At 38.6% G+C, this 24,871-nt stretch overlaps 1 protein-coding gene across 1 annotated transcript in view; it reads left to right on the top strand.

Annotated features, from left to right (window-relative positions):
• Window positions 1-24,871, top strand: part of ATP8B4 (ATPase phospholipid transporting 8B4 (putative)) — a 142,479-nt gene that overhangs the window by 66,119 nt on the left and 51,489 nt on the right. The window contains exons 10-14 of the mRNA XM_059057924.2: window positions 1,344-1,532; window positions 11,710-11,825; window positions 15,138-15,302; window positions 16,288-16,399; window positions 18,139-18,244. Coding sequence (XP_058913907.2) covers window positions 1,344-1,532; window positions 11,710-11,825; window positions 15,138-15,302; window positions 16,288-16,399; window positions 18,139-18,244 — 688 coding nt within the window. The remainder of the gene's footprint in view (window positions 1-1,343; window positions 1,533-11,709; window positions 11,826-15,137; window positions 15,303-16,287; window positions 16,400-18,138; window positions 18,245-24,871) is intronic.

The raw sequence follows: 24,871 nt of genomic DNA, 5'->3' as shown, positions 1-24,871 counted from the left end.
AAAGGAATATAATATATAGATTAATATGCAACTAGTTTTCTGAACAATTTATCTTGGACGTTACTATAAATCAGTAAATATGGATCTAGCTCTGCCTACTTTTTCTAATTTATTTTTACATACAAAGGTAGTACAATTTTATATAGAAAGGCTTACTTTATTCATGCTGCTTTTAAAGTGTATTTTTATGTTTTTTCCCCCCATTTCATTCTTTTCCTCTCTTCTCCCCTCTCACCCTCACTCCAACACATACACAATACCAGATACCAATCATTAACATCCTGGTTTGATTCCTTACATTTCCAGGGATTTCTTGTATGCATTCTCATAAAATGGTCATTAGTAGCAGACTGAAGGGAATTTGGAATGTCTGCTCTGTCACTCTGGCTGTGTGATCTTGCAAAAATCACATAATATTTTCAGTCATAGTTTTCACCAGTATAAAATGGAAATACAGGCATACCTCATTTTATTGCTTTCACATATACTATGTTCTCTACAAATTGAAGGTTTGTGGCAACCCTGCATCAAGCAAGTCTGTTGGCACCATTTTTCCAACAGCATTTGCTCCCTTTGTGTCACTATGTCACATTTTGGTAATTCTTATAATATTTTAAACTTTTTCATTATTATTATATTTGTCATGGTGATCATGGTGAACAGTGATCTTTGATGTTACTATTGCAAAAAGATTATGACTCACTGAAGGCTCAGATGATGATTAACATTTTCTCACAATAACGTATTTTTAAATTAAGTATGTACATTCTTATATATAATGCTATTACACATATAATAGACTACTGTATAATGTTAATGTAACTTTTATATGCACTGAGGAACCAAAAATTTCATGTGACTCGCTTTATTGCAGTGGTCTGGAACTAAATCTGCGCTATCTCCAAGGTATGCCTGTAATAATTTTAATAATCCCTGCCTCATTGCCATGAGGATTATGTGCATTAATATATATAAAGTGTTTTAGTTTGTGAAACTTTCATGGCACATTTCTAGTCACTGAAAATACAAAGGTGTGGTCTCTGCCCTAAGAAACTTTCAGCATAATAGGGAGGCAGGCTCAGGAATGAGCCTTTTCCTGTAAGATGACAAGGGTTCCAGTGGTGGTATACATGGTGTCCTGTGGATCCACAGCACAGGCACCTGGTCACCTGATTGGTGAGTGGAAGAGGTCTGATTTCTAGAGCTGACACTTGGGTTGGGTGTTATAGAATGAGTTGGAATTGGCATTGGTGTTCTATGAATGTTATTATTCTCAGTATTAATACCTTGTTTCTTTTCCTTTTTTTGTTGTTATTTAATCCACTGTTTTCTTTTCCTTTTAGGAGAGATGATTTACCAAGTTCAGTCACCTGATGAAGGGGCTCTAGTAACTGCTGCAAAAAATTTGGGGTTCATTTTTAAGTCTCGGACCCCAGAAACAATAACAATAGAAGAATTGGGAACACTAGTTACTTATCAATTGCTTGCCTTTTTGGATTTCAACAATTTCAGAAAAAGGATGTCTGTCATAGGTATGGTTGGTTGCTGAGAGTATTTGATCTCTTGATAGTACTATGGTTATATGGAAACTACTCAAGGATGATTTTACTCTTGGTTATGTGCTGAGAGTTGTGATATTTATTAACCTTTGAACTTCTGTTATCCTCAACTTAGCCTCAACTCAGTATGGTGAGTATAACTAACATGTAACAAGTGCTTATTGTGTGTCCAGTACTGGTCTAAGTGCTATACATGAATGAACTGATTTAATTGTCACAACAACCCTACAAAGTAGGTACTATTATTTTTATGCCCATTTAAAAGAGAACAGAACTGAAACAGAGAGGTTGAGTAACTTTCCCAAGGTCATATAGCTTGAGATAGAATAGCTAGGGTTTAAATCTAGGAGGTCTGTCTATGAAGGAAGGTCATTCACTACACAGCACTGGCTCAGGATGAGTTCCTGAATTACTTGGCACATGCCAGTTATTGTTGATATTGTTGTTTTGTGAAAATCATCATCAGTCTTCTCATTATTATCCATTTACTCTGTTCACTTGCATTGCTGGAGATGATCACCCATTATTGAATTTAGTACCACAATGAGTCCATGCTTTCCTAAGTCAGTGCTAACCCTCAGTGCTGCATCGGTGTCCCTCTCATTCTTATTTTGCTCCTTTTTCCAGTCCTTATAACAGGTGTTCTAAATCTTTGCCCTTTCCTCAAGTCCCCAACCTTGCCATGAATCTCCTTTACTCTTGGAAGCTAAATTCATCTGCTATTTCTCTAAAAAAAGAGGCCCTCAGAGATGCACTCGATCACCTTACCCGTTTCCCCATCTTCCTCCTTCATCCCCAAGCTATAACTTTACTCAGTCTTTTTCCTGATTCAGAGAAAAATTCCTCTTGCTCCTTTTCTTTTTTTTTTTTTTTTTACATCTTTATTGGAGTATAATTGCTTTACAATGGTGTGTTAGTTTCTGCTTTACACCAAAGTGAATCAGCTATACATATACATATATCCCCACATCTCTTCCCTCTTGTGTCTCCCTCCCACCCTCCCTATCCCACCCATCTAGGTGGTCACAAAGCACAGAGGTGATCTCCCTGTGCTATATGCAGCTGCTTCCCACTAACTATCTATTTTACATTTGGTAGTGTATATATGTCCATGGCACTCTCTTGCTCCTTTTCAATGCTAAAGATTCTACCTGTTCCCATCCCTTTTCCTTCCCTGCTTGCTCCTTATTCTTCGTCACTGGCTCCTTCCTTCAGCCTGCAACTCTGTCATCATCCACTTTCCTTAAAGATATTGTTCATGTTCTGACCTCCACTGATTCTGCCACCCCATTTTTCTTCTTTCCATCACAACTTAATTTTTCAAGGTCAGTTTTTGATCCTTACCTTGATTTCTATTTTCAGCCTATTAGAGTCAGTCTTCTGCTTCCACTGTTCAAAAAGAAATGCCTTCTCAGAAGTTTGCAGTCACCTCATAACTGCCCAATGCAATAGCCCTTCCTCTCTCTTTCTTTCTTTCTCTTTCTTTTTCTTTCTTTCTTTCCTTTTCCTTTCTCTCTCTTTCTTTTCCTCTCTCTCCCTTTCTTTCCTTTTCTTCCTTCCTTCCTTCCTGTCTTTCTTTCTTTCTTCCTTTCTTCTTTCTTTCTCTCTTTCTTTCTCTGCCTCCCTCTCTTTCTTTCTCTCCCTCCCTCTCTCCCTTCCTTCCTTTTTCTTTCTTTCTTTCTTCCTTTCTTCCTTTCTTTCTTTCTTTCTTTCTTTCTTTCTCTCTATCTCTCTCTCTCTCTCCCTCCCTTTCTCTCTCTCTCTCCCCTTCCTTCCTTTCTTTCTATCTATCTATCTATCTATCTATCTAACATCTATCTTCTACTATCATCTCTCTATCTTTTTAAACAGTTAATTCGGGACTGTTGACCTTCTTCTCTTGACACTCCTCTTTTGGCCTCTTTGAGCTCACTGGCTCCTGGTTCTCCTCTTGTCCTGTGTTTTTGTTCTCAAGCTCCTTTTCAAGCTGACTATTCTTTGTCCCACTCTTCAGTGTTGGTGTCCTTTTCTCTTCTCACTTCCTGTGCTCTCCTTGGATAATCTTGACCACTCACATGGTGGTAGCTATTGCCTATGTTCTGTGTCCTTCCCATATTGTTCTTCAGTTTCAATCTCTCTCTGAGGTCCCCACACACTCTTTCAGTCTTCTCCTGGATTCTCCCACTGGGCTGTACTACAGTTACCTCAAATTTTATGTCTAATATAGAACTTTCTTTCCCACAACTATTGCTCTTTATGTAGTTCTTATTAAAATTGTTAACTGCCTTTTGCTATATGCCTGTGTGAGTGCACTGAACACTTTACAATGAATTATTTTATGAAATTATTGTGATAGTGTATTACCCCCAATCAGGAGATGAGGCAATTAAGGCTCAAAGATTTTAAGTATCCTGCCCAAGATTGTCACACAACTTGTTACAAGTGCAGCAAGATGCAGAGGAAATATCTGAACTCAGGTTTCATATATTTGAACATCTTTCTCCAACATCTAGCCTCTTAATCCCTATTGTAGCTCACTTGCTTTTGTTACTTCCATCTCCTTTTTGCCCCTAGGCTAGTGATTCTGAAACTTCAGCTCCCATCAGAACCACCAGGAGGGCTTGTTAAAATGCAAATTGCTGGGCCTAGGCCCTAGAGTTTCTGATTCAGTAGGCCTGGGGTGAGGCCTAAAAGTTTGCATGTCTAACAGGCTCTCAGGTATTGTTGATGCAGATGCTGCTGGGCAGAGAACCAGTCTGGGAACCATTGCCCTGGACTAGGAGATCCTCAAATACTGCTCATTATTTTCCCCTGAGATACTCTGCTACTCTCTTCGTTCAGGCTTCAGCATCTCTTGCCTTGTCTATAGGATCCTCAGTAGTCATCCTGTTTCTAAGTCTCTCCTCCTCAAGGCAACAGAGTAATCTTTCTAAAAATAGCCTCAAAAACCCGTTTTTATCATAAAAGCCTACTGTCCTTTTCTCTTAATTCCCAGTGCCACTGCTTTAGTTAATCCTCTCATCACTGCTTGCTTGTATTACTGCAATATCTTTAAACCTGTTTCCCCTTAAAAGAATCCTCTATGCTGACACCAGGGTATTCTTTTTAAAACATTGGCCTGATTTTGCCATCACCACCTTAAAAAATCTTGCTGGTTTCCTAGAACTTAAAGGATGTGCTTAGCATGACATTCAAGATTGTTTGCAATCTGACCTCAAGCTGCTTTTCTTCCACTTCCTGAAACTATGTGCTCCAGCCTCGCTAGACCTCACCATTCCTAGCATGCATTGTGCACTTTCACACCGTTTGCATGTACTATTTCCTCAGCCTAGACCTCTCCTTTTCTCCTCTTCTCTTCTTGGAAAACTCATACTCATCTGGTAATGTCTGATTCAGGTATTACCTGTTCTCTCAATTCTTTTCCTACCCTCCGAATAACCACATTCTCCTTTGTTCCCCAGAGCACCTTGTTCATAGCACCAGTGTGATGCCAATCCCAGGATGCTCACGATTTTCTCAGTTATTAGAGTGGTGCTACCTGAAGGCAGGAGCTGTGCCGTAGTCTTCATAAATTACTCAGGGCCAAGCACAGAGCTTAGCACACAGTGGGTTCTCTATGAATGTTCATTAAATAACATTTAAACCAACACCTTGTAACTTATGAATATCCTGATCATCATATTAAATCAATTTTTACTCTGAAAAACGTGTGTATATGTAATAGCAGGGCTTTTGGTCTCTACTAGAAACTAGCTCTGGGAGATTGCTCTCAGCAGGAACCAAACATCATCTGAGGATGTTTATTTTTATTTTTTTTGACAACAGGCTGTAGGCAGTCACTCTCAGTGTTACTGATGAGCACATATGCTGCTCTGGGTGTTGGCCTAATGTTGTATCAGTAGGAACTATCGAACTATCTTCTATTTACAGCTTCAAGGGAAGTGTTATTGATGTTGGGTTGGCCCAGAACTGGTTTCTCTTTGCTCTGAGGGTGTTGACAAAACCTAAGATTGCTACACAGGGAAACTTTTAGCTTTTCCCCAGTGTTGGTCACCATTACAGGCTATGGGGAAATCACAGCCTAACCACAAATATCGGATGTTTGCCTTAATGGATCCCATATGAAGAAAGGTAATGTTCTACCACAGAATGCATGGAGGCTTCGGGCTTTATTTCATTTCTGTTTGTTTTTTAATCAGGAAGAATTTGAAAGAGAGACTCCACGAGGGTAGACAAGTCTCTGTTTGATAACAAGGTGACAAACAATGTTAGCCTCATGATTGTCACGGGGCTTGGTTGGGCAACACCCCAACCTGAAGGCTCAGACATTTGCTGCTGCACCTCTTTCTCTTCCTCCCCCTCTTAGGTCTTCTCCTCCTTCTTCGAGGTTTTCTTTTTTTTTCCGGTAAGCGGGCCTCTCACTGTTGTGGCCTCTCCCGTTGCGGAGCACAGGCTTCGGACGCGCAGGCTCAGCGGCCATGGCTCACGGGCCCAGCCGCTCCGCGGCATGTGGGATCTTCCCGGACCGGGGCACGAACCCGCATCCCTTGCATCGGCAGGCGGACTCTCAACCACTGCGCCACCAGGGAAGCCCGAGGTTTTCTTTTTTTTTTGCAGTCATTCATTGAATCATGAATGTGTAGTTTAAGTACCAGTGGTACTTTCATTCTGCGGCAACAGCCCTGATTTAATCCAGAGGTATCTAAATAAAAATAGATTTCTATAAAGAATTTTGTCAGAAGGTATAGAATATACTATATTGATAAGCCTGTAAATCTCAGTATGTAGTTTTGGAAGTATAGAATATACTATATTGATAAGCATGTAAATCTCAGTATGTAGTTTTGGAAGGATTAATGCTACTAATTATGTAAATAAAAATACAGAGATAAAATTCAAAGATAGTTATTAATAGGGGCAAGTGGCAGATAATTATTAAAGAATAGATTACAATAGCTCCTTGTAAAGCCCTTACAAGATCTTTAGATAAAGGTTTGTTAACTCTAAACCTTTTAAGGATTATCAAAGTACAAATCACACTGACATGTGACAGGCATTTCTCTATGTGGATGTATGAACAGCCACCCAACTGAGATATAACAAAGTAGAATTATTCATCACCCTTCACAGTGTTGCTATTGTATTTACCCTTACAGCATAAACCTGGAACCATTTCTGACTTTTTTCTTTCCTTTGTATCACAAAGGCATAGCTGCTGCTTTCAACGAATTTTGCATAATTATAATTCAACTCAATCAAGCAAATATTTATTAAGTACCTACCATGTTCCAGGAACTTGAAGCTAAAGGAGAATGTGAAATTGAAAAATGTATTTTTGGTTGCATCCAGGGGAAAATGGTGAAGCAGGATAGGAAATAGGCTAAAAAGGGGCTTGATGATCCCTGTTTATGACATCTTAAAGAGTCCAAACTTGATCTAAGGGCAGAACAGAACGAAGCTATTGCAGGATTCTAAGCAGTAGCGTGAAGATGACTCTGGCTGTATTGCGGAAGAGTTTTGAGGGAACGAGTAAAACCTTTTAGGTTGGGCTTCCCTGGTGGCGCAGTGGTTGAGAGTCCGCCTGCCGATGCAGGGGACCTGGTGCGGGAAGATGCCACATGCCGCGGAGCGGCTGGGCCCGTGAGCCATGGCCGCTGAGCCTGCGCGTCTGGAGCCTGTGCTCTGCAATGGGAGAGACCACAACAGAGAGAGGCCTGCGTACCGCAAAAAAAAAAAACAACAAAAAACAAAAAACGTTTAGGTTAATGTGATAATCTAGGCAAGAGAGAAGGTGTCAGAGAGAAGTTCTTGGCTTCGATTGGATGTACGGGTGGTGAAGGGGGTGGAGCTTTGAGTGATGGCCAGATGCCTGATTTGGGAGACTGAGTGAATGCTGAAGCTGGTTATTATTTTTTTTAAAGACTTTTTTTTAAATGCGGATCATTTTAAAAGTCTTTATTGAAATTGTTTCAATATTACTTCTGTTTCATGTTTTAGTTTTTTTTTATGGCCGTGAGGCATGTGGGATCTTAGCTCCCTGACCAGGGATCAAACTCGCACCCCCTGTATTGGAAGGTGGAGTCTTAACCACTGGACCACCAGGGAAGTCCTGAAGCTGGTTATTAGGACTGGAGACATAGGAGGAGTAACTAGTCATTGGTGATAGATAACGTGTTCAGTTTGAGTTTGATGTGCTTGGGCACATCTAAGAGGAGATGTCCAGTTGGTAGTTGGACGTGCAGGCAGGGAGCGCTGCAAATGGACTTTGGCAGGAGATACACATTTGAGAGCAATCATCCTGTCGATGAAAACTGAAGCCATAAAAAGAATGTGACTGCCCAATGAGAGTGTGAAGGGTGGGAGGAGAAGTCAATCCTGGGTAAATCTCTGAAGAACACCAGTATTTAAAAGACAGGCAATGGAAGCAGATTCTATAACTAAAAATGTATGACCTTTGTCCAGGCTCTGCCCACATGTTATCTTGAACATTTAAAACTGCTATGTTATTTTAAATTTATTTTTAAAAGCTAACTTCTGAAATGACTGAGATTTTATTAGCCTAGAGATTTCCTAGCAGAAGTGACTATAAGCCTTGAATGAAAAGGGATATAAAACTTGCTGAGCTGCTAAAGGAAATGTTTAGTGAGTAAAATTAAACAGGATTCCATGAAATTGGGTTTATATAAACTCAAAATTTAAAGGGGCTAATGCTGGGTTAAGAGAAGGCAGCAGATATGGAAAATCTTTATTAAATCAGAAAATTGTAGAGCTAGAAAGACCTTAGAAGTTAGGTTGTTTAAACATCTCCTTTTCACAAGTAGAAACTGAGACAAAGAGACTGTGAGGGATTTGCACAAATCAAGATCAGTCTGTGATTTCCCTAGACCAGTGGTTCTCAATGAGTGGTCTGGGGAACCCTAGGAAAGCTTGATAGTTTTTCAGAGGCTGCACAAGGACAAAAATATTTTCATAATAATACTAATGTTATTTGTCTTTCAATTTTTTTTCTCATGAGTTTATTGTGGAGGTTTACAAAAGCCACATGACATGTGATAATACAACAGATGGAATGCAAAGAGATATGAGAATCCAGCTGTCTTCTATTAAGCCAGACATTAAAGAGATCTGTAAGGGACTTCCCTAGTGGTCCAGTGGTTAAGACGCCACACTTCTAAAGCAGGGGGTATGGGTTCAATCCCTGGTCTGGGAACTAAGATCCCACATGCCATGTAGCATGGCCAAAAAATAAATAAATAAAATAAAGACATCTGTAACCATATGAAACAATGCCCCTCTCCAAACTAAGTGTTTTTGTTTTGGAAAATATAGTTATTTTTCATAGAATTGTTATTTATGTAAATATATAATAGGTTTATTGTTATAATAATTATTCTTTTGGTAATATTACAATTAATGTCTTAAGACTATTGATACAATAAAATTTCTCAGTTAGAATTTCTAAAGTGGTAAATATTGATAGGTAGAACCTATATGGAGTCCTCATGAAGTTTTAAGAGTGTAAAGGGGTTCTGAGACTGAAAAGTTTGAGAACCAATATCCTACCTTGGACTATAAGAAATAAACAGTCATAGAGAAGTCATACTGGCAAATGTGGGATATATACACTTTGCCTTTATAGCTCTGGTAATGGGAGGGAAAAAATATGGGGGAAATTATTAAATTGGATTGTTGTATAAGAAAAGAAAGAGACAGACTTTCCTAGGATTAAATGTTATGGAAATTATAAAAGTTGATCACAGGTCTTAGAAGAGAAGACAAGCCCTAGACAAATCCCAGTAAAAAAAAATTTTCCAGGGTACATTACATCTATTCAAGCTAGGAGGAAATTGGATTAGATTAAGTGTTGACTAAGGGTCATTAAAGATTAGAGGAAGTGAGAAAATCATAATTCAAAGAGTCATGTACCACAATATTCATTGCAGCTCTATTTGCAATAGACAGGACATGGAAGCAACCTAAGTGTCCATCGAAGATGAATGGATAAAGAAGATGTGGCACATATATACAATGGAATATTACTCAGCCATAAAAAAAACAAAATTGAGTTATTTATAGTGAGGTGGATGGACCTAGAGTCTGTCATGCAGAGTGAAGTAAGTCAGAAAGAGAAAAACAAATACCATATGCTAACACATATATACAGAATCTAAAAAAAAATGGTTCTGAAGAACCTAGGGGCAGGACAGGAATAAAGACACAGACGTACAGAATGGACTATGGACTTGAGGACACTGGGACTGGGAAGGGTAAGCTGGGAAGAAGTGAGAGAGTGGCATGGACATATATACACTACCAAATGTAAAATAGATAGCTAGTGGGAAGCAGCCGCATAGCACAGGGAGATCAGCTCGGTGGTTTGTGACCACCTAGAGGGGTGGGATAGGGAGGGTAGGAGGGAGACATGAGAGGGAGGAGATATGGGGATATATGTATATGTATAGCTGATTCACTTTGTTATAAAGCAGAAACTAACACACCATTGTAAAGCAATTATACTCCAATAAAGATGTTAAAAAAAAAAGATTAGAGGAAGCAACCTAAGTGTCCCACAACAAATGAATGGATAAAGAAGATCTGGTATATATCTTGTGGTAATATTCAATGGAATACTGCTCAGCCATAAAAAAGAATTAAATTTTGCCATTTGCAACCACATGGATGTACTTAGAAGGTATTATGCTAAGTGAAATAAGTCAGACAGAGAAAGACAAATACTGTATGATATCACTCATATGTGGAATCTTAAAAATACAACAAACTAGTGAATATAACAAAAAAGAAGCCGACTCACAGATATAGAGAATAAACTAGTGGTTACCAGTGGAGAGAGGAAGGGGGGAGGGGAAATTTAAGGGTGGGGATTAAGAGACACAAACTATTACGTATAAAATAAGCTACAAGCATATATTGTACAGCACAGGGAATATAGCCAATATTGTATAATAACTATAAATGGACTATATCCTTTAAAAATTGTGAATCACTATATTGTACATCTGTAACACATAATGTTGTATGTCAACTATACTTCAATTAAAGAAAAGATTACAGGGAAAAGTAATTTATTGTACTATGGTATTTATATCTTTAAATCAAGCTCTAAACTTTGTATCCTCTTAAACTAATAGTAGTCAATATTTATGTTCATCTGTTTTGAGGCATTCTATTTTTAGAGAAAAGGTATAATTGAGTGGAAAGCATGTAATAATCTTTGACTCGGTGAAGCTTTTGAGGGTCAGTGTTCAGACCATGAAGTTGTGACACAGTCAGTTGTCCTAGATTGTATCAGCCCTTCAGAAATACTAGGGGAGAAATACATTGCTATGTCATTCATTCATTCATTCATTCATTCATTCATTCAGTAAATAATTAGGTGTCTGGTGTCTGCCAAGCTGTAAAACCAAGCCTGGAAAGGTAGGCTTAAGAAAAGATTGGCTTAAAGAAAGATTTGTCTGACAGCAATATGTGCAACAGCCAGGGGAAGGCACGAGGACTGGAGATGAGGGATTGGAGCCTAGTCAAGGCTGCCATTCCCAAACCTGGGGGGCAGGTTAGAAACACAGCCTTACTAATATAGACTTCCAGTGGGAAGAGATAGAAACTATAATTTTGAAAGCTCCCTGTGAAGTGTGCTTGTAGCCAGTATTGTGACCCAAGAATGAAAGGGCTTTTCCAAGGAGTAAAGGGGATGAAGAAATATGTCAGCAAGGACTGCGAACTAATGTATAAACCATGGCTTTGAATGGCTAGAATCCCGTATGGAGATCATTTGGCGTGACACTGATAGCTGCTTCCTACAGTCAGTCTTGAATTTCACATTAGGAGACAGGCAAAAAAAAGCTCTAAGTTCTGCTCAATACAGAAGGCTTAATTTAAGTGTATCAGCCCTTCAGGAATAGTAGTCACGGAAAATAACAAGGTTGTACACATCAGAATGAAAACATTTTTTCCTGTAGATGGAATATTTCTAAGTTAATAAAACAGGAGTAAAGCCAGGTGACTTAGGTAATGACCTTTTAAACAAAAGCACTGAATATTTTACTACTGGCCAAAACATGCCCATTTCCAACTTGCCTGGCTAGAGCCCAGGGACAGTCAAGTTTTGATGGGTTTCACTGAATATTATCTACTTTCCCAACTTTTTTTTCAGTTCGAAACCCAGAAGGACAGATAAAGCTTTATTCCAAAGGAGCAGACACTATTCTGTTTGAAAGACTTCATACATCCAACGAAGACCTCCGGACTTTGACGTCAGACCATCTCAGTGTAAGTGCCTCTGTCATAAGGTTAGCACGGTGGCCCTTTGGCTGCTTCCTATGGTTAGGTCTTATTTTTAAAATATCAGTTAAATGATCTGACTTCTGAAATAGAAAGCATGTGAAGAACGGTTCCACAGGAAACTGTGCCAGTGAATGTTTAGAAACTGGCACGTGGACCTACCCCCTACCCTGCTGAGAGTCTGGTCAGTCTCACCGCAGGTGGATTAACACACAGCAGCTGAGAAGTAGCCACTGAGTGTGGGCTCCTGAACTCCAGCCAGAAGACTCAAGACCCCAAGGGAAACCTGCTCTAACTTCCCTACAGCTGGGGACTGTTTCACCTGGATGACTGGACTGGTTTAGCGAAGAGGAACAGGAGAGTTGCTTTCCCTTGGGTTCTGATGTGTCTGGTACTAATGGAATCTCTTATGGTTACCTCCAGGGAATAGTTCAGGGTCATGTTTATATGGTGAGGGGAAAATAATCTCTGTAGCCAACTTTCTCCTCTAAGGGTTCTTTTATTCAGGTCATAAATCATGATGAGTCACTAGTGTTCCCTAGGTTGAAGTTACCAAATGCATACATCCCAAGACTATGCATAGTTTCTTTCCAAAAGCTTTGTAAAGGGAGCAGAGATGGTCTTTGACACACCTTTTTTTTTGCAAAAGAGTAAGAGTCTATGAATTAATATGAACATTATCTGATTTAAACCTGAGATTCAAGGGTCTCTCTATTTGTTTGAGGTTCTGTTTAACCCAATATGAACTTTAAGGGCAATTGCTCAAAACTCTTATTTCCTCCTTGGTTTCTCTCCTTTAAAAAACTATTGAGGGGTGGGATAGGGAGGGTGGAAGGGAGATGCAAGAGGGAGGGGATATGGGGATATATGCATACGTATAGCTGATTCACTTTGTTATACAGCAGAAACTAACACAGCTTTGTAAAGCAATTATACTCCAATAAAGATGTTAAAAAAAAGATTAAAAAATTTTAACCCCCCCCCCAAAAAAAAAACAACTATTGAGGATTCATTTTCTTTGCCAAGCCCTATATTTAATATAAAACATTCCCTGAATCTTTAAACAAACAAACAAACAAATAAAAAGAAACTCTGGCTGACTTTAAGTTTAAAGAATGATGGTTTGGTAATATTGGTTACAAACATAGCTATTGTTTTTGTCTTTCCAATAGAGCAGTCTTGATTTTCTTTTAATCTTTTCCAGAAGGCTAGCATGGTCTTAAAAAAAAATTTTTTTTTATGAAAACAACATTGGAATCATAAGTATTTGATTTTGCCATTGCTCAAACACCAAGGCCCTGGATTTTCATACTAAAGTATGGGAAGCCAATTTGATCTTTTTATGTTTCTATGCAAAAGATTTATTTTCCAGGTAGTGTCAATTAGACTTGCTTTTGCTTCATTCACTTTATTCATTTTGACTTCTGAATTCTGTGGTTTAAAATTTATATTTAATTATTGATTTTTGAATTGTTTAATGATAGGAAACGACCTTGTTCAAATGTTCATTTAGATTTCAACTTGTGTTTCATGCACTAATTAAATAACTTAAATCATCTGTTGGCTTTTGTAGTGTCATCTTAGCGTTGATTCACTGCTGTGCAGAACAAAGAGAAACGCACTGTAATGCCCAGTGGGGTTGCAAGGGAGACGCAAGAGGGAGCAGATATGGGGATATATGTATACATATAGCTGATTCACTTTGTTATACAGCAGAAACTAACACACCATTGTAAAGCAATTATACTCCAATAAAGATGTTAAAAAAAAAAGTCAAAGAAGTGTTTGCACAAATTAAGAGGACAAAAGATCCTTATAAAAGGCAGTAACTAGATTTTCAGATCAGCAGGGGACCCAGTGGTGGTCTTGGAGGAGGGCTTGTACAATGTGATTGCAGTATCCAAAGTGCTACCAACTGCCTACGAGATAAATTTGGATAAGTTTTCTCATGGTTTCTCTGGGCTAAACCACATCACAGCAGTATGTACTGACTTTTCTTTCCATTTACCTAATTAGGGTGTGTCATGGTTTAATATATGCTTGATTGCAAACCTGTGTCTGTCTCATAAGCCAGAACACAACAGAGAAGACATGCTCCGTGGCAATGCCCAAAGGAGCAGAAATGGCTATGAAAACGCTTACAGTGTAGAGGCCCATAAAATGACCACCGGAGGCCTAGGCAAAGTGGGAGGTTTTTAGCATTTCTCCAAGCATTCAACATATGTTTCTAGCTATTGCAGCTGTGTAAAACACTTAGCAACTAGCAGCCTCCTATTTTTATTTGTTTATTTTCATGTTAGAAGGATAAAGCACTAGAGGTATAATTTAAGATTGTTGGCTTCCTGAGACACTAAAGGAAGAGTATGATCCTCTGATAAATTTGACCTATTATTAAATACTAACTCCATAGAAAATAGTTTCTAGAAAAATAATGATTTTTTAAAAAACTAACTGGACTTGACTGTCTCTTTAAACTTTCAGTTTTATTATTAAAATTAGGCTTTAATATAGCAAAAAAATATTTACAGAAGTTCTAGGGTGAAAAGTAAAAGTCAGCCTCCATTTGTAGTACTTCCCAGAAGCGAACATTTATATTAAACATTTCTGCCTTTCTGTCTCACTTTTCCCCTAGAGTTATTATTATAACTTTAGTTTATATCCTTAAATTTCTATCACCTGACATCTATTTATTCATCTATTATTGAATAAATGTATTTTATTATGGAAAATTTCAAACATAAACACAGGTAGGACAGAGTTAATTTTAGATGTGGCTGTATTATTAGGAGGAAGGTGAAAAGACTTTGGTGAGATGTCATGCTGCAGCCCCTTGAGAGAGCCTCCTACCTTTGATTTGAGAGCTATGGCTCCTCTGAGGGTCCTTTCTTCTCCCCTAAAAGACGAGAGCCATAGGCCTTGAAAGAGGCTGGGTCCCTCACACTGCCGGCAATGCTTCCTTCAGGCAGAGGATAGATTAGAAACCCGTATGTTGCTTCAAATGATTATCTCAAGTCATGGGCACCATTGATCACCTCTCAACGAGGACCCTTCAGAGCGCATTTCAGCAGTCTTAAGGGGGAATGCTAGGTCCCTTGAATGTTTCAACCCGAACAAAACAAAATAAAAATATCATCTCCCCTTTCCAAGGGGATTAGAAAGTTGGAGGTCAGGATGACTAAGTAGTACTCTTGAGATAAAATGAATTTGAGTGCAAAACTTCTTACTCATTATTGTCGTCATTGTTTTATTGCTGTGATTATTGTTTTGGGATGGTTCCTAAGTCTCCGTCTGCCCTGGCAGGAATTTGCAGGAGAAGGCCTTCGAACCTTGGCCATCGCATACAGAGATCTGGATGACAAGTACTTCAAAGAGTGGCATAAGATGCTTGAAGATGCAAACGCTGCCATAGATGAGAGGGATGAACGGATAGCAGGGCTGTATGAAGAAATCGAAAGGGATTTGATGGTATGAGTTTAGAAGCATGATGGTTTGTGTTTACAGAAGGGATAATATGTGTTTAGAGATCTAGCATGGGAATAGCCCATTGGCTAAATCATCTTGCACACAGCAGATGTTACTCTTTCAAACAACGAATCATGCTTTATATGTTGACTTTGAGCTTGCAATATGTGGCCACAGGATAATTTCTATTAACAGTAGCTTATACAATTGCAAGTCCCCCAAGAGTAGAAGGTAGTAGACTCCCTATTCTTTGTCAACCTCTGGTATGTCATGTTTTGTTTGATGTTATGTGTGTTTTTCTTTTTTTTTTTCCTCCATGCTTTATAACCCACCTTTTTAGAGTAGGGAAACTTGCCATGAAGAGTGGGGCTGTAGCTGTAAACCATCCCAGACCCATGAGATTGTGATGATATCTGTACTGTCCAGAGTGTGATATATTCTAGAAACCACTCTACCCTGAGGCCCTAGTGGCCAGGATGCTTAGCTATTGTGAGGCACTAGGGAGCACACCTTGCTCATCTTTGGATGAAATGTTGCACAAGAACCTTCACTTTTTAGTTTATGGCATCTGATGGTTTGCTAATTTAAGAGAATGGCTCTACTTTTTTTGTGATCCTGACTCTGGGGTGAGGGCTCTCCTTTGTACCCTTCCATGTTAATATAACTGGGGGATTCTTAAGTCCTTAGAAGTCCATATTATCATATTATCCTAATATGTTATCTGAGCATATCAGATCCCTCATGTAAATTCTAACTCCCAGGATCTCTGCATTAATTGGAATGCCCATCAGTTGTCTTGATTAGGGAACCTCCTTCTAGGTTCCTTCCCAGCCCACCTCTGTACATAATAGAATGCTTGTTATATCAGTGCATCATCCTCTCCATCTTCAATTCATGTCCCTTTACCTCTAAACTCTGTGATTGAAAGCCGTGGATGTTATGGGTATTTTCTGCATTCATTAACATGAGGTATTCTTTTTTAATGAAGCTACTAGGTGCCACTGCTGTAGAAGATAAGTTACAAGAGGGTGTTATTGAAACGGTTACAAGCTTATCACTAGCCAATATTAAGATCTGGGTCCTAACAGGAGACAAACAAGGTAATATGAAAATAGATGATGATGTTTTGACAAGGGGGCAATAATTTCTGTGGTAAAATTTTAATTAGCCAGAAAGCTTAATTAAGGAGACATTTGCCCAGTCCTCTGCATAGGAAAGAGTTGAAATACAAAAAGGAAAGCTCATATATTGCAAGAATGTACTATCAAACTAACAAAATATCTTCTATAGTATACCCTGGGGCTAGTTGAGTTTCAGCTCAATTGCCTCTCAAAAATAATAGTTATACCCATAGGCAACAATGGTATTAAGAATGTTGAACTATTGGTTCGTATGCACACTGCTTGTGGTTAGGAGAGGGAGTAGCACAGCTCTGAAGCAGGACATTGGAGACCTCAGCATTACTTCTTTAGTTTGTTCATGGTAGGAAGGTTTGGGAATCTTAGAGGAGGGGTAGGCTTTGGAGAGGCTCAAGGAAGCAGGTGTTTATCAGCTGGTATGGAAATATTTGGGTATGTTAACAACTACCACAGCTGTACCAGTGCAACCTGGCTGAATTCCAGGATGGCCCATGCAGTTGTACAAGGAGAGCTGACCCACTTTCAGGTGTGACAATACACCAAGTCATCAGAGAAAGAGTCATTACGTTCAGAATACTGTTTCCTGAGAAAGAAAAGGGGATCAGTACATTTTGGATCTATTGCTAGCAGTGGTTAAAACAAAAATGATTTTCTGCTTGGCCAACAGTGGACCAGAAATATTCAGTTAACTGGCACACACGTTTTTAAGATTCTATCTAACTTTTTTAGAACATTGGAGTATTTGCAGATATGATAAATCAGTTCTCTGTATGTTCACTCAAATCACTGATTACAAAACATAAACCATAGAGAGTCGAGCTGTGTGTTGTGTTATTAGACTTACTAGAGTTTGATGTTAATCAGTGGGTACAGCTGTTCAATTAGTTATGAATATCCACAAGTTTACTGTTTAGCTTTCATTTCTGTGGTTTCTACAAAGGACATGCTGAGGTTTTATCAATTGTCTTCCTTGACTTAGGACAAACCTAATGATTCTATAGAATTCGCTGAAGTCTAACGACTCAGTAAAATTAGAATCAGATGATTATATTGCAGATGAAAGGGGGTACTTAACTATCCTAGGCCCCATTTCTACAAAATCAGAGGAAGGACTGGTCGATATCATGTAATACTCTAGGTATCTAGTAGCAGCAGTTCTGGTTTTTTTTGAGGTGATAGCCAAATTCCAAATTTCTATTCACTTAATGGAAATATGGCAATGTTGCATGTGGAAGAACTAAAAAATTTTGTAAGATCATTTTTGCTGTTCAACTGAACATTTTGTGAGTTTTTTTTCAATTTGTCTATTATATCAAATTGAATAATAGCTAAGTTTAGTATTTCAGCTCTCTAAAGGCAGTATTTGAGACTTCTGGTAAAATTTTTAAAATGTATGCATTTTACTAATCACAAAATCTTGGGGTATTTTCATGAGTACTCATTTTGGGAATCAAAAAGCTTTTTTAAAAAACTAGATGAGAATGCTGAGGATTCACAGATGATGCTATTTCTCCATGGATTTAACAAATCTTTGAATTTCTCCCTGGGCTTTTTGTATTTTGTCACTGATCATGCTCTCTTTGAAGTTAAGGAGGCCTGTAGGCTATAAGGAAATAGAGCAAGGGCCTCAAAACTTTTATGAAAAGGTACTTATGTTATTAAGTAATGTTCTAGCTGAAATTGGCTTTATTATTTATCAGAAACTGCCATCAATATTGGCTATGCCTGCAACCTGCTGACTGATGATATGAATGATGTGTTCATCATAGCAGGGAACACAGCCATGGAGGTCAGAGAAGAACTCAGGTAAGTGCTAGAGGAAGGAGGAAAGGAAGAGAGGGAGGGGGAGGGGAAAGGAAAATCTGATAGTTGAGAAAGAGGAAAATCCCCTTTGAAGAAGAACATTTTAAAAGTCTGCCTAATTATTTCCCCAGAGCTTCTCTAAACTCAGCCCACTTTGGGTCTGGCCAAATGGCTTAGAGGCCAACTGCTTTGCCGCTTTTGCTACAGTCTCGAGGGGCTAACACAGCCACCTCAGCACAGCAGTGGGGCACGATGGGCTTCCTTCACGTGCCTCCATCATTTAACTTTTGTTCCTGAACTTTGAAAAGAAAGGAAGCCTTAACTGTCAGCACCCCACTTGATACTTATAGATGAAATCTCCCAACTCTTTTACACTGTCTTACTGTAGAAAACGGCTGTATCATGCTGGTTAGAAGCTATGACTGGAGACTGCATATGTATCTGCCAAATCAAAGTTGGGAAATCTCATGATTACTGACATAGTTTTATTATTATTATTTCTATAAGTTTAACAAGAGAGTCCATAGGGTCTACTGGGAAAATATTAACAATTTATTTAATAATTAATAGTAATTAAATTTTTACCTCAAGAAAAGCTTTTTCTTTCAATGACTTTTTGTTTTGGGGGGAATTTAACTCTTGCTGAAAGAAGATAGATGTAAACAGATCAAGATTCTAACGAGCCTATTGCTAAATGCTTTGAGATAGTGCCTGGGACCCTACGGTAAGCAGTAGACATGTATTCTCTTGTTTCATTTTCAAAGCAACTCAGTGGAAGGCATTATCATTATCCTTGTTTTACAGATTAGGAAGTTGAGACACATGTAGGGTAAATAATGTGCCCAAAGTTTCACAGCCAGTTGGAGGTTCAGCTGGGGTTGAATGTAGGCAGTGTGGCCCCAGAGCCTGTGCACCCACTCACTTGTCACGTGTCTCTCTAAACACACCTTGGGTGTATTCTTACTCTCTTTAAATAGCTAATATAAAAAATGCAGTCACTGAGGCATATGTATGCTTCACTTGAGGTCAGACACCAGGTTAGCAACTAGAGCAGAATGGATTTCAGGAAGAGACAGCAGGTGTAAGAGGAAGAGTACAGACTCTGTGTTAACTGGAGCCAAGTTGGAATCTTGTCTTCGTGCTCCCGGCTGGCTAAGTGACTTTTGAGATGCTATTCAACCTCTCTTTGTTTGGTTTCCTCATTTGTAAAATGAGAAAACATACAAATACCTACCTTATAAATTATTTTATTTGGGGGATTAATATAAGAACATAAAGCTTTACGGCCATTCAGTGAGCATCCTTCTTACATTCCCTCCTCTCTTTCCACTTCCTCTCTTCCTCTTGCCCTCTTTCTTCAGCCATTGTTCTCAATCTTTCCACCAAAAAGGACTAATTTTTAAAAATTTTTCCACAATAGACCCTATGGAGTCTATTACTAAAATTATATAAATAATAATAATAAAATTTTATCAGTCACAGTTAATTAGATTTCCTAATTTCTATTTGACAAAGACACACATAATCTTCAGTCACAGCTTCTAACCAGTGTGATATAGCAGTTTTTTACACCAGGTTGATGTAAGGTAGCTGAAAGGAAAATAAAACTTTAAAAACTTAGGGAGTCTCTACATTCTTATCACAGAAAATTCTACACTTTTCATTAACCTTCTTAAGATATTGAAAACAACATGCTGACTCCCATTACACATTTTATGGCTCCTCTTCCTCTGTTGATTACATTGAATAACAATATTGCAGGTTGATGGAACAGCACACACAAAGGCATACAGACATGAAAGATATGTTATATTCCAGGAGCAACCTGTCAAGTTGTAGCTGGAGTGTACTACAGAGTTATGGGCGGGGATAATTTTTCAGAGATGAAGTGGTGATAGATTGAGTGATAAGCCAAAGTGAATATACTTTATCCTGAAGGTACTGGATGGATGGAGAGGACTTCTAAGCAGAAAAGAGACAAATCCAATTTTGCACTTCAGAAATAACACTCTAGTGGCAAGATAGATGGAGTATGTTTGACAGAAAAATGAATGGGATGGAGAGATGGATCAGGAAGCTACTGGAACACTCAAGTTTAGGGATGATGAGGGTTGAACTAAGGTAGCGAGGTGGTAAGAACAGGCAAGGAAAAAGTGGAATGAAATTGACAGCTGTTTCGGAGGTAGAATGTATAGGACTTGGAATTCGATTTGATGTAAAGAGACATAGAAGGAGGCTCTGTCATATCTAGCTTGTCTGACTTCTCAGCCTGGAATACACTGAGCTGTGCAAGAACAGAAACTCATTAAATTTTCTAAAACTGAACTTGAACCCCTTTTCTGCCTGATGACAGAACAATTAAGTTAGGCACTTTGGGTAAATTTAGTTCACGTCTAGGATGTGCAATTGCCTTACCTGTCACTGATCCTCAGCGTCTGTCCTGTGGCATCTGGCACTTCCCATTTTCTGTGTCCTTGTCTGGTCTCTGGTCTCTGGGTTGCTGGCTGTCCCTCTTGGCTGACTTCCACATCCTCCTGGGGAAACATGGAAGTTTAGGGGCTCTTCCTTACCTCTCTGTGTCTGAGATGGTCTGTCACATGGTTACCTCTCTTCCTGAAATCCCTTTCTTCTACTACCCTCCATGTCACCATGCTTCAGAGGCAACACGTCCATACTCAGATTCCCCAAAACTTATCTGAGAATTCCATTATCAACTCCCAGTCCAGGGTGTGGGTAATCTAGAGGTAATCTAGAGGTGTGGGTCAGCACCTAGGCTTCTTTTAGCGATTCATGAGCATCTAACCTCCTCTTCAAAGTCCCTCTCCTCTAGGCTGGATGGGAAATGGAGAAAAGGAGTCATTTTTTTTTTTTTAGTCGGTTGTTTAGGGCAACATTTTATGCCCTGATTCCTTTAAGGATTAGTTTTTTGACACTTGAAGAAACTTTTCTCTTCCCTCTCAAAAAGCCCAGTTCGTGGAATTCCAGATTGCTGGAATTCAGGATGACAATGCTGCTATGAGTTTCAGGAGTCCATTTTGGTACTCAGAAAACAAAATCTTGACTCTTTTGTTTTCTCTGTATTTGGCTCTGTCAGATCCCCCAAGGCAAGGTATGTTTCTGAGTAAACAGAGAGGGTCACCTGTGGTGGCGGTGGTAATTGCAAGGGGTGGGGAAACAAAGTTAATTTCTCAAGATTTTATCTAGCCACATGTGGTTGACTAAGTAGGTGACATAACTGTCATTACGTGGAAGGAATGTGGAGAAATATGAATTCCTATATACCGTTGTTGGGAGTGTAAGTTGGTAGAAACTTTCTAGAGGGTGACCTAGCAATATATTTCAAAGTTATATATGTGCACAGTTTTGACCTAATGATTCTTACTTCTAGGAATTGTCCTTAAGAAAAATAAATGGACAAATGTATGTGTGTGTGTACGTGTGTGTGTTTGTATACATACATACATACTGTGACATTGATTATGATAATAGAAAACTAGAAATTGCTCAAATACCCAGCCACAGAGATTCTGTTAATTACTATGACATATAGATGGAGTGAGATACTATGCAGTCTTAAAAGTGATTATGTGTTTTTTGACATTGGAAGATGTCCACGATATACTTAAGTGAAAAATGAGTTTATGAAATTTCATGCATAACATGATCCATTTTTTCAAAAAAAGTATATATGTATGTAATATGTATGTATACGTATAAAACACTATACATCTATATGCATATCTATCTACCTACCTCCACATCAAGTTCTCGAGAACATATACATACAGTTGTTCTCTCTTGGTGATACAATTATGGATCATGTTTGCTTTCTTCTTAATGGCTCTTTGTGTTTTCTGAAGTTGTAATAGTGTCCATACAATATTTTTACAATTAGGAAAAAAGCCAAAAGATTATCTCCATTTTTTTTAGTGAGAAGAAAAAAATATTCAGAGGGAAATAAATAAAGATTTTCCATCTAGACTAATTATTTCAGGACTCTTGAGGCCACCTTGTTTAAGTTGCTGGCAAATAATGTTTATTTCAACTCAGATTTGGAGATTACCCTGTTCTGAAACTCTACGACAGAGAGGCAATGAATGATAGAAAATTCTGTATGAGAAGAATCAATACATTTATAGTGTGCATTTGCTTAATGTTGGGGGAAAAATGTTAGGGGGAAAAAAGAGCATCCAAGAAAACTTATTACTGGAGATACTGCTCTCTATAATCCTAATCTTGGCTACTTATATTTAAACCCATGGTTTTGGGGATGAAATATTGAAATCATAAATTTACACCACTCAGTTTTCTTGTGTTACACCTTTGAGTTCAATGGGAGTTCATGCAAAAACATTAAAAAGAAGTATCAGAAGAATAGGATCTAAGTGATAGTAACTATTGGGAGGAAATGACCTAAATGCTCATATTTAAACCTGTCAAATATGTTTCAATTATTTCATAAACATTGATATGTAATTTTCATGAATATCATGCATGCATACAGCTTGTTTCAAATTTAATGTCATGAAAATGTTTTAGACACATTGAGTCCTGGGTTAACTTTGCTGCCATAGCTGCTTTAGTATTCAGGGCATGCCCAGAAATCTACAATTAAGCCCTGTTATGCTTTCTCCAAAGATTACTACATTGATTACATTTCTTCAATACATATGTCTTCTGCCCAAAGAAAAGCAGACTGAGGATGTAATTTTGCTTGGGCTGACAAGCAAACCCATTACATGTTTCATTTTTGTTGCATTGATCACATGTTTTCTTGTTAGGAAAATTAATTAAACCATGAAGTGACTCTACGGCTTCTGAATAGTATCCTAGTGATATACCTAGGAACTGACATTTCCTCTTTAATCAACAAAATACATATTGCGTTTTTTGCACGCCTACTTGATGGAAAGTTATTGTTTGAATGAGCAGGGTTCATAAATGCAAATGTCTCCAGGGCCAGGCAGGTAATATTAGTTGTGTGATCTGGGCTGTACAAAGCATTATGGAGTGTTTGGGGCTTTGGTGAAGGCGAACAACACGTTGTCCGTAAATTCATACGGATTCTTTTTAAACATTATGCAGGCCAAACAAAATGCACCTTGTTCCTAATTCCCAATTTCTAGTCACCTTGGCAAAATGTTTTAGTAAGTTTAGTTTCTATCATAAATTGTAAAATTTTAGAGTACTCAGTAATATTGGAGACCTTCCAGTACAGCCTGGTACAGCTGCCCGAGTTTTCATAATGGTATCAACCAGTGTGATTCACTGGTATCATTACCCTAGATTCTAATAAAGGTACTGATTCAGGGGTTGAGTATCTTATAGGTCACACAGTTAATAAGGGATGAAATTCGGGCTTGACCTCAAAATTTCATGTACTTTCTCCCTTTCTCTACTGTTGGCAGGGTACTCTTTTCCCCTAACTGGTACTCTAGCACTATGCCTTTTTTCCAACCTAGAGGCAGCCTGTGTCTAACTATGTGTAAACCTTTTGGTGCAGTAGACAGAGCACTAGGAATTTGAAGACCTGGGTTCTCGCCTGGGTCTGTAACTGACTAATCAAGTGGCTAGAGGTCAGATAGCTCAACTGTGGGCATATGAGATATCAGAGGCAGACCTTGGACCTGAAGCCAGATCTCCAGGTTTCAAGCCAAATGCTCATAGCAAAGTCAAAATTGTATTCGTCTAAACATGACGTCATGGTTTCAATCTATTTTCTAACAGGTCGTTTTAAGGTTTGAATATAGAGTGCCTTAAGACTGACAAAATGACTCTTTCTCCTACCATCTCTTTTCTTTATAGATTGCATGTAAGCCAACGTGGGCCTAACTGTGCTTTGCTGTGTTTGTGGTGGCATGGGGCTGGGAATGCCAAAGTTGCCTCAACCGATAATACCTTTCTGCATGCCAACATTGTAACAGGCTGCCCTTCATTACAGAGCTTGGAAAAATCAGGCACTCTTCTGTTTTAGCATTTGTTACTTGTATTCTCTAGTAAAGTGTCGTGTATCATGCCTGCAAAAATGTATAATTCATATTCCACGAAGGGAGTTATGTGTCGCTTTTTCCCTCCTGGTGGTGTTCGGACCCGGACCAGCTGATGTTTGAAGAGCTAAGTTCCAGGAAGAAAAAGAAATGACAGCTATAGTGCACGGGCAAAGGGCTGGCCTGTGTGGAGGGAGTGTGGTGGGAATTTAAGCAGAGCCGGAAACACTGTCCCTTTTCTGCCCGGAAAAGGGTTCATGTGAGATGTTAGTAAGACAGTTTAGGGGAAAAAAATCCTAAGTAAATAGAATTTCAGCCAATACTTTCATGAACTTCACCCTTCTTGAAATATTTTCATTCTCTGGGGGAAAACAGAGTTTGAGTCATTTATACAGCAAGTGAGAACTTTACTGAAAAGGAAACTTCAGGAGATGTTTGCCCTTTGGTGCTTTCTGAGGACCTAATTTATGAGCTCTGCAACACTGTCAGAGAAATGTTCATTTTGGAGGAACTTGTCTCTCTTGCTTTCTTCATTATTTGGACTGTAAATTTTCATGAGTGTGAGGAGGATTCCCTGACATGATTATCTGATGCAAAAGCCCTGTATCTCCCACTTAAAACAATGATTTTTCATGTCTGTTCT

Source organism: Kogia breviceps, chromosome 3, assembly GCF_026419965.1.
Source record: "Kogia breviceps isolate mKogBre1 chromosome 3, mKogBre1 haplotype 1, whole genome shotgun sequence".
Classification (NCBI taxonomy): domain Eukaryota; kingdom Metazoa; phylum Chordata; class Mammalia; order Artiodactyla; family Physeteridae; genus Kogia; species Kogia breviceps.
This window is presented reverse-complemented; position numbering and strand designations above follow the sequence as displayed.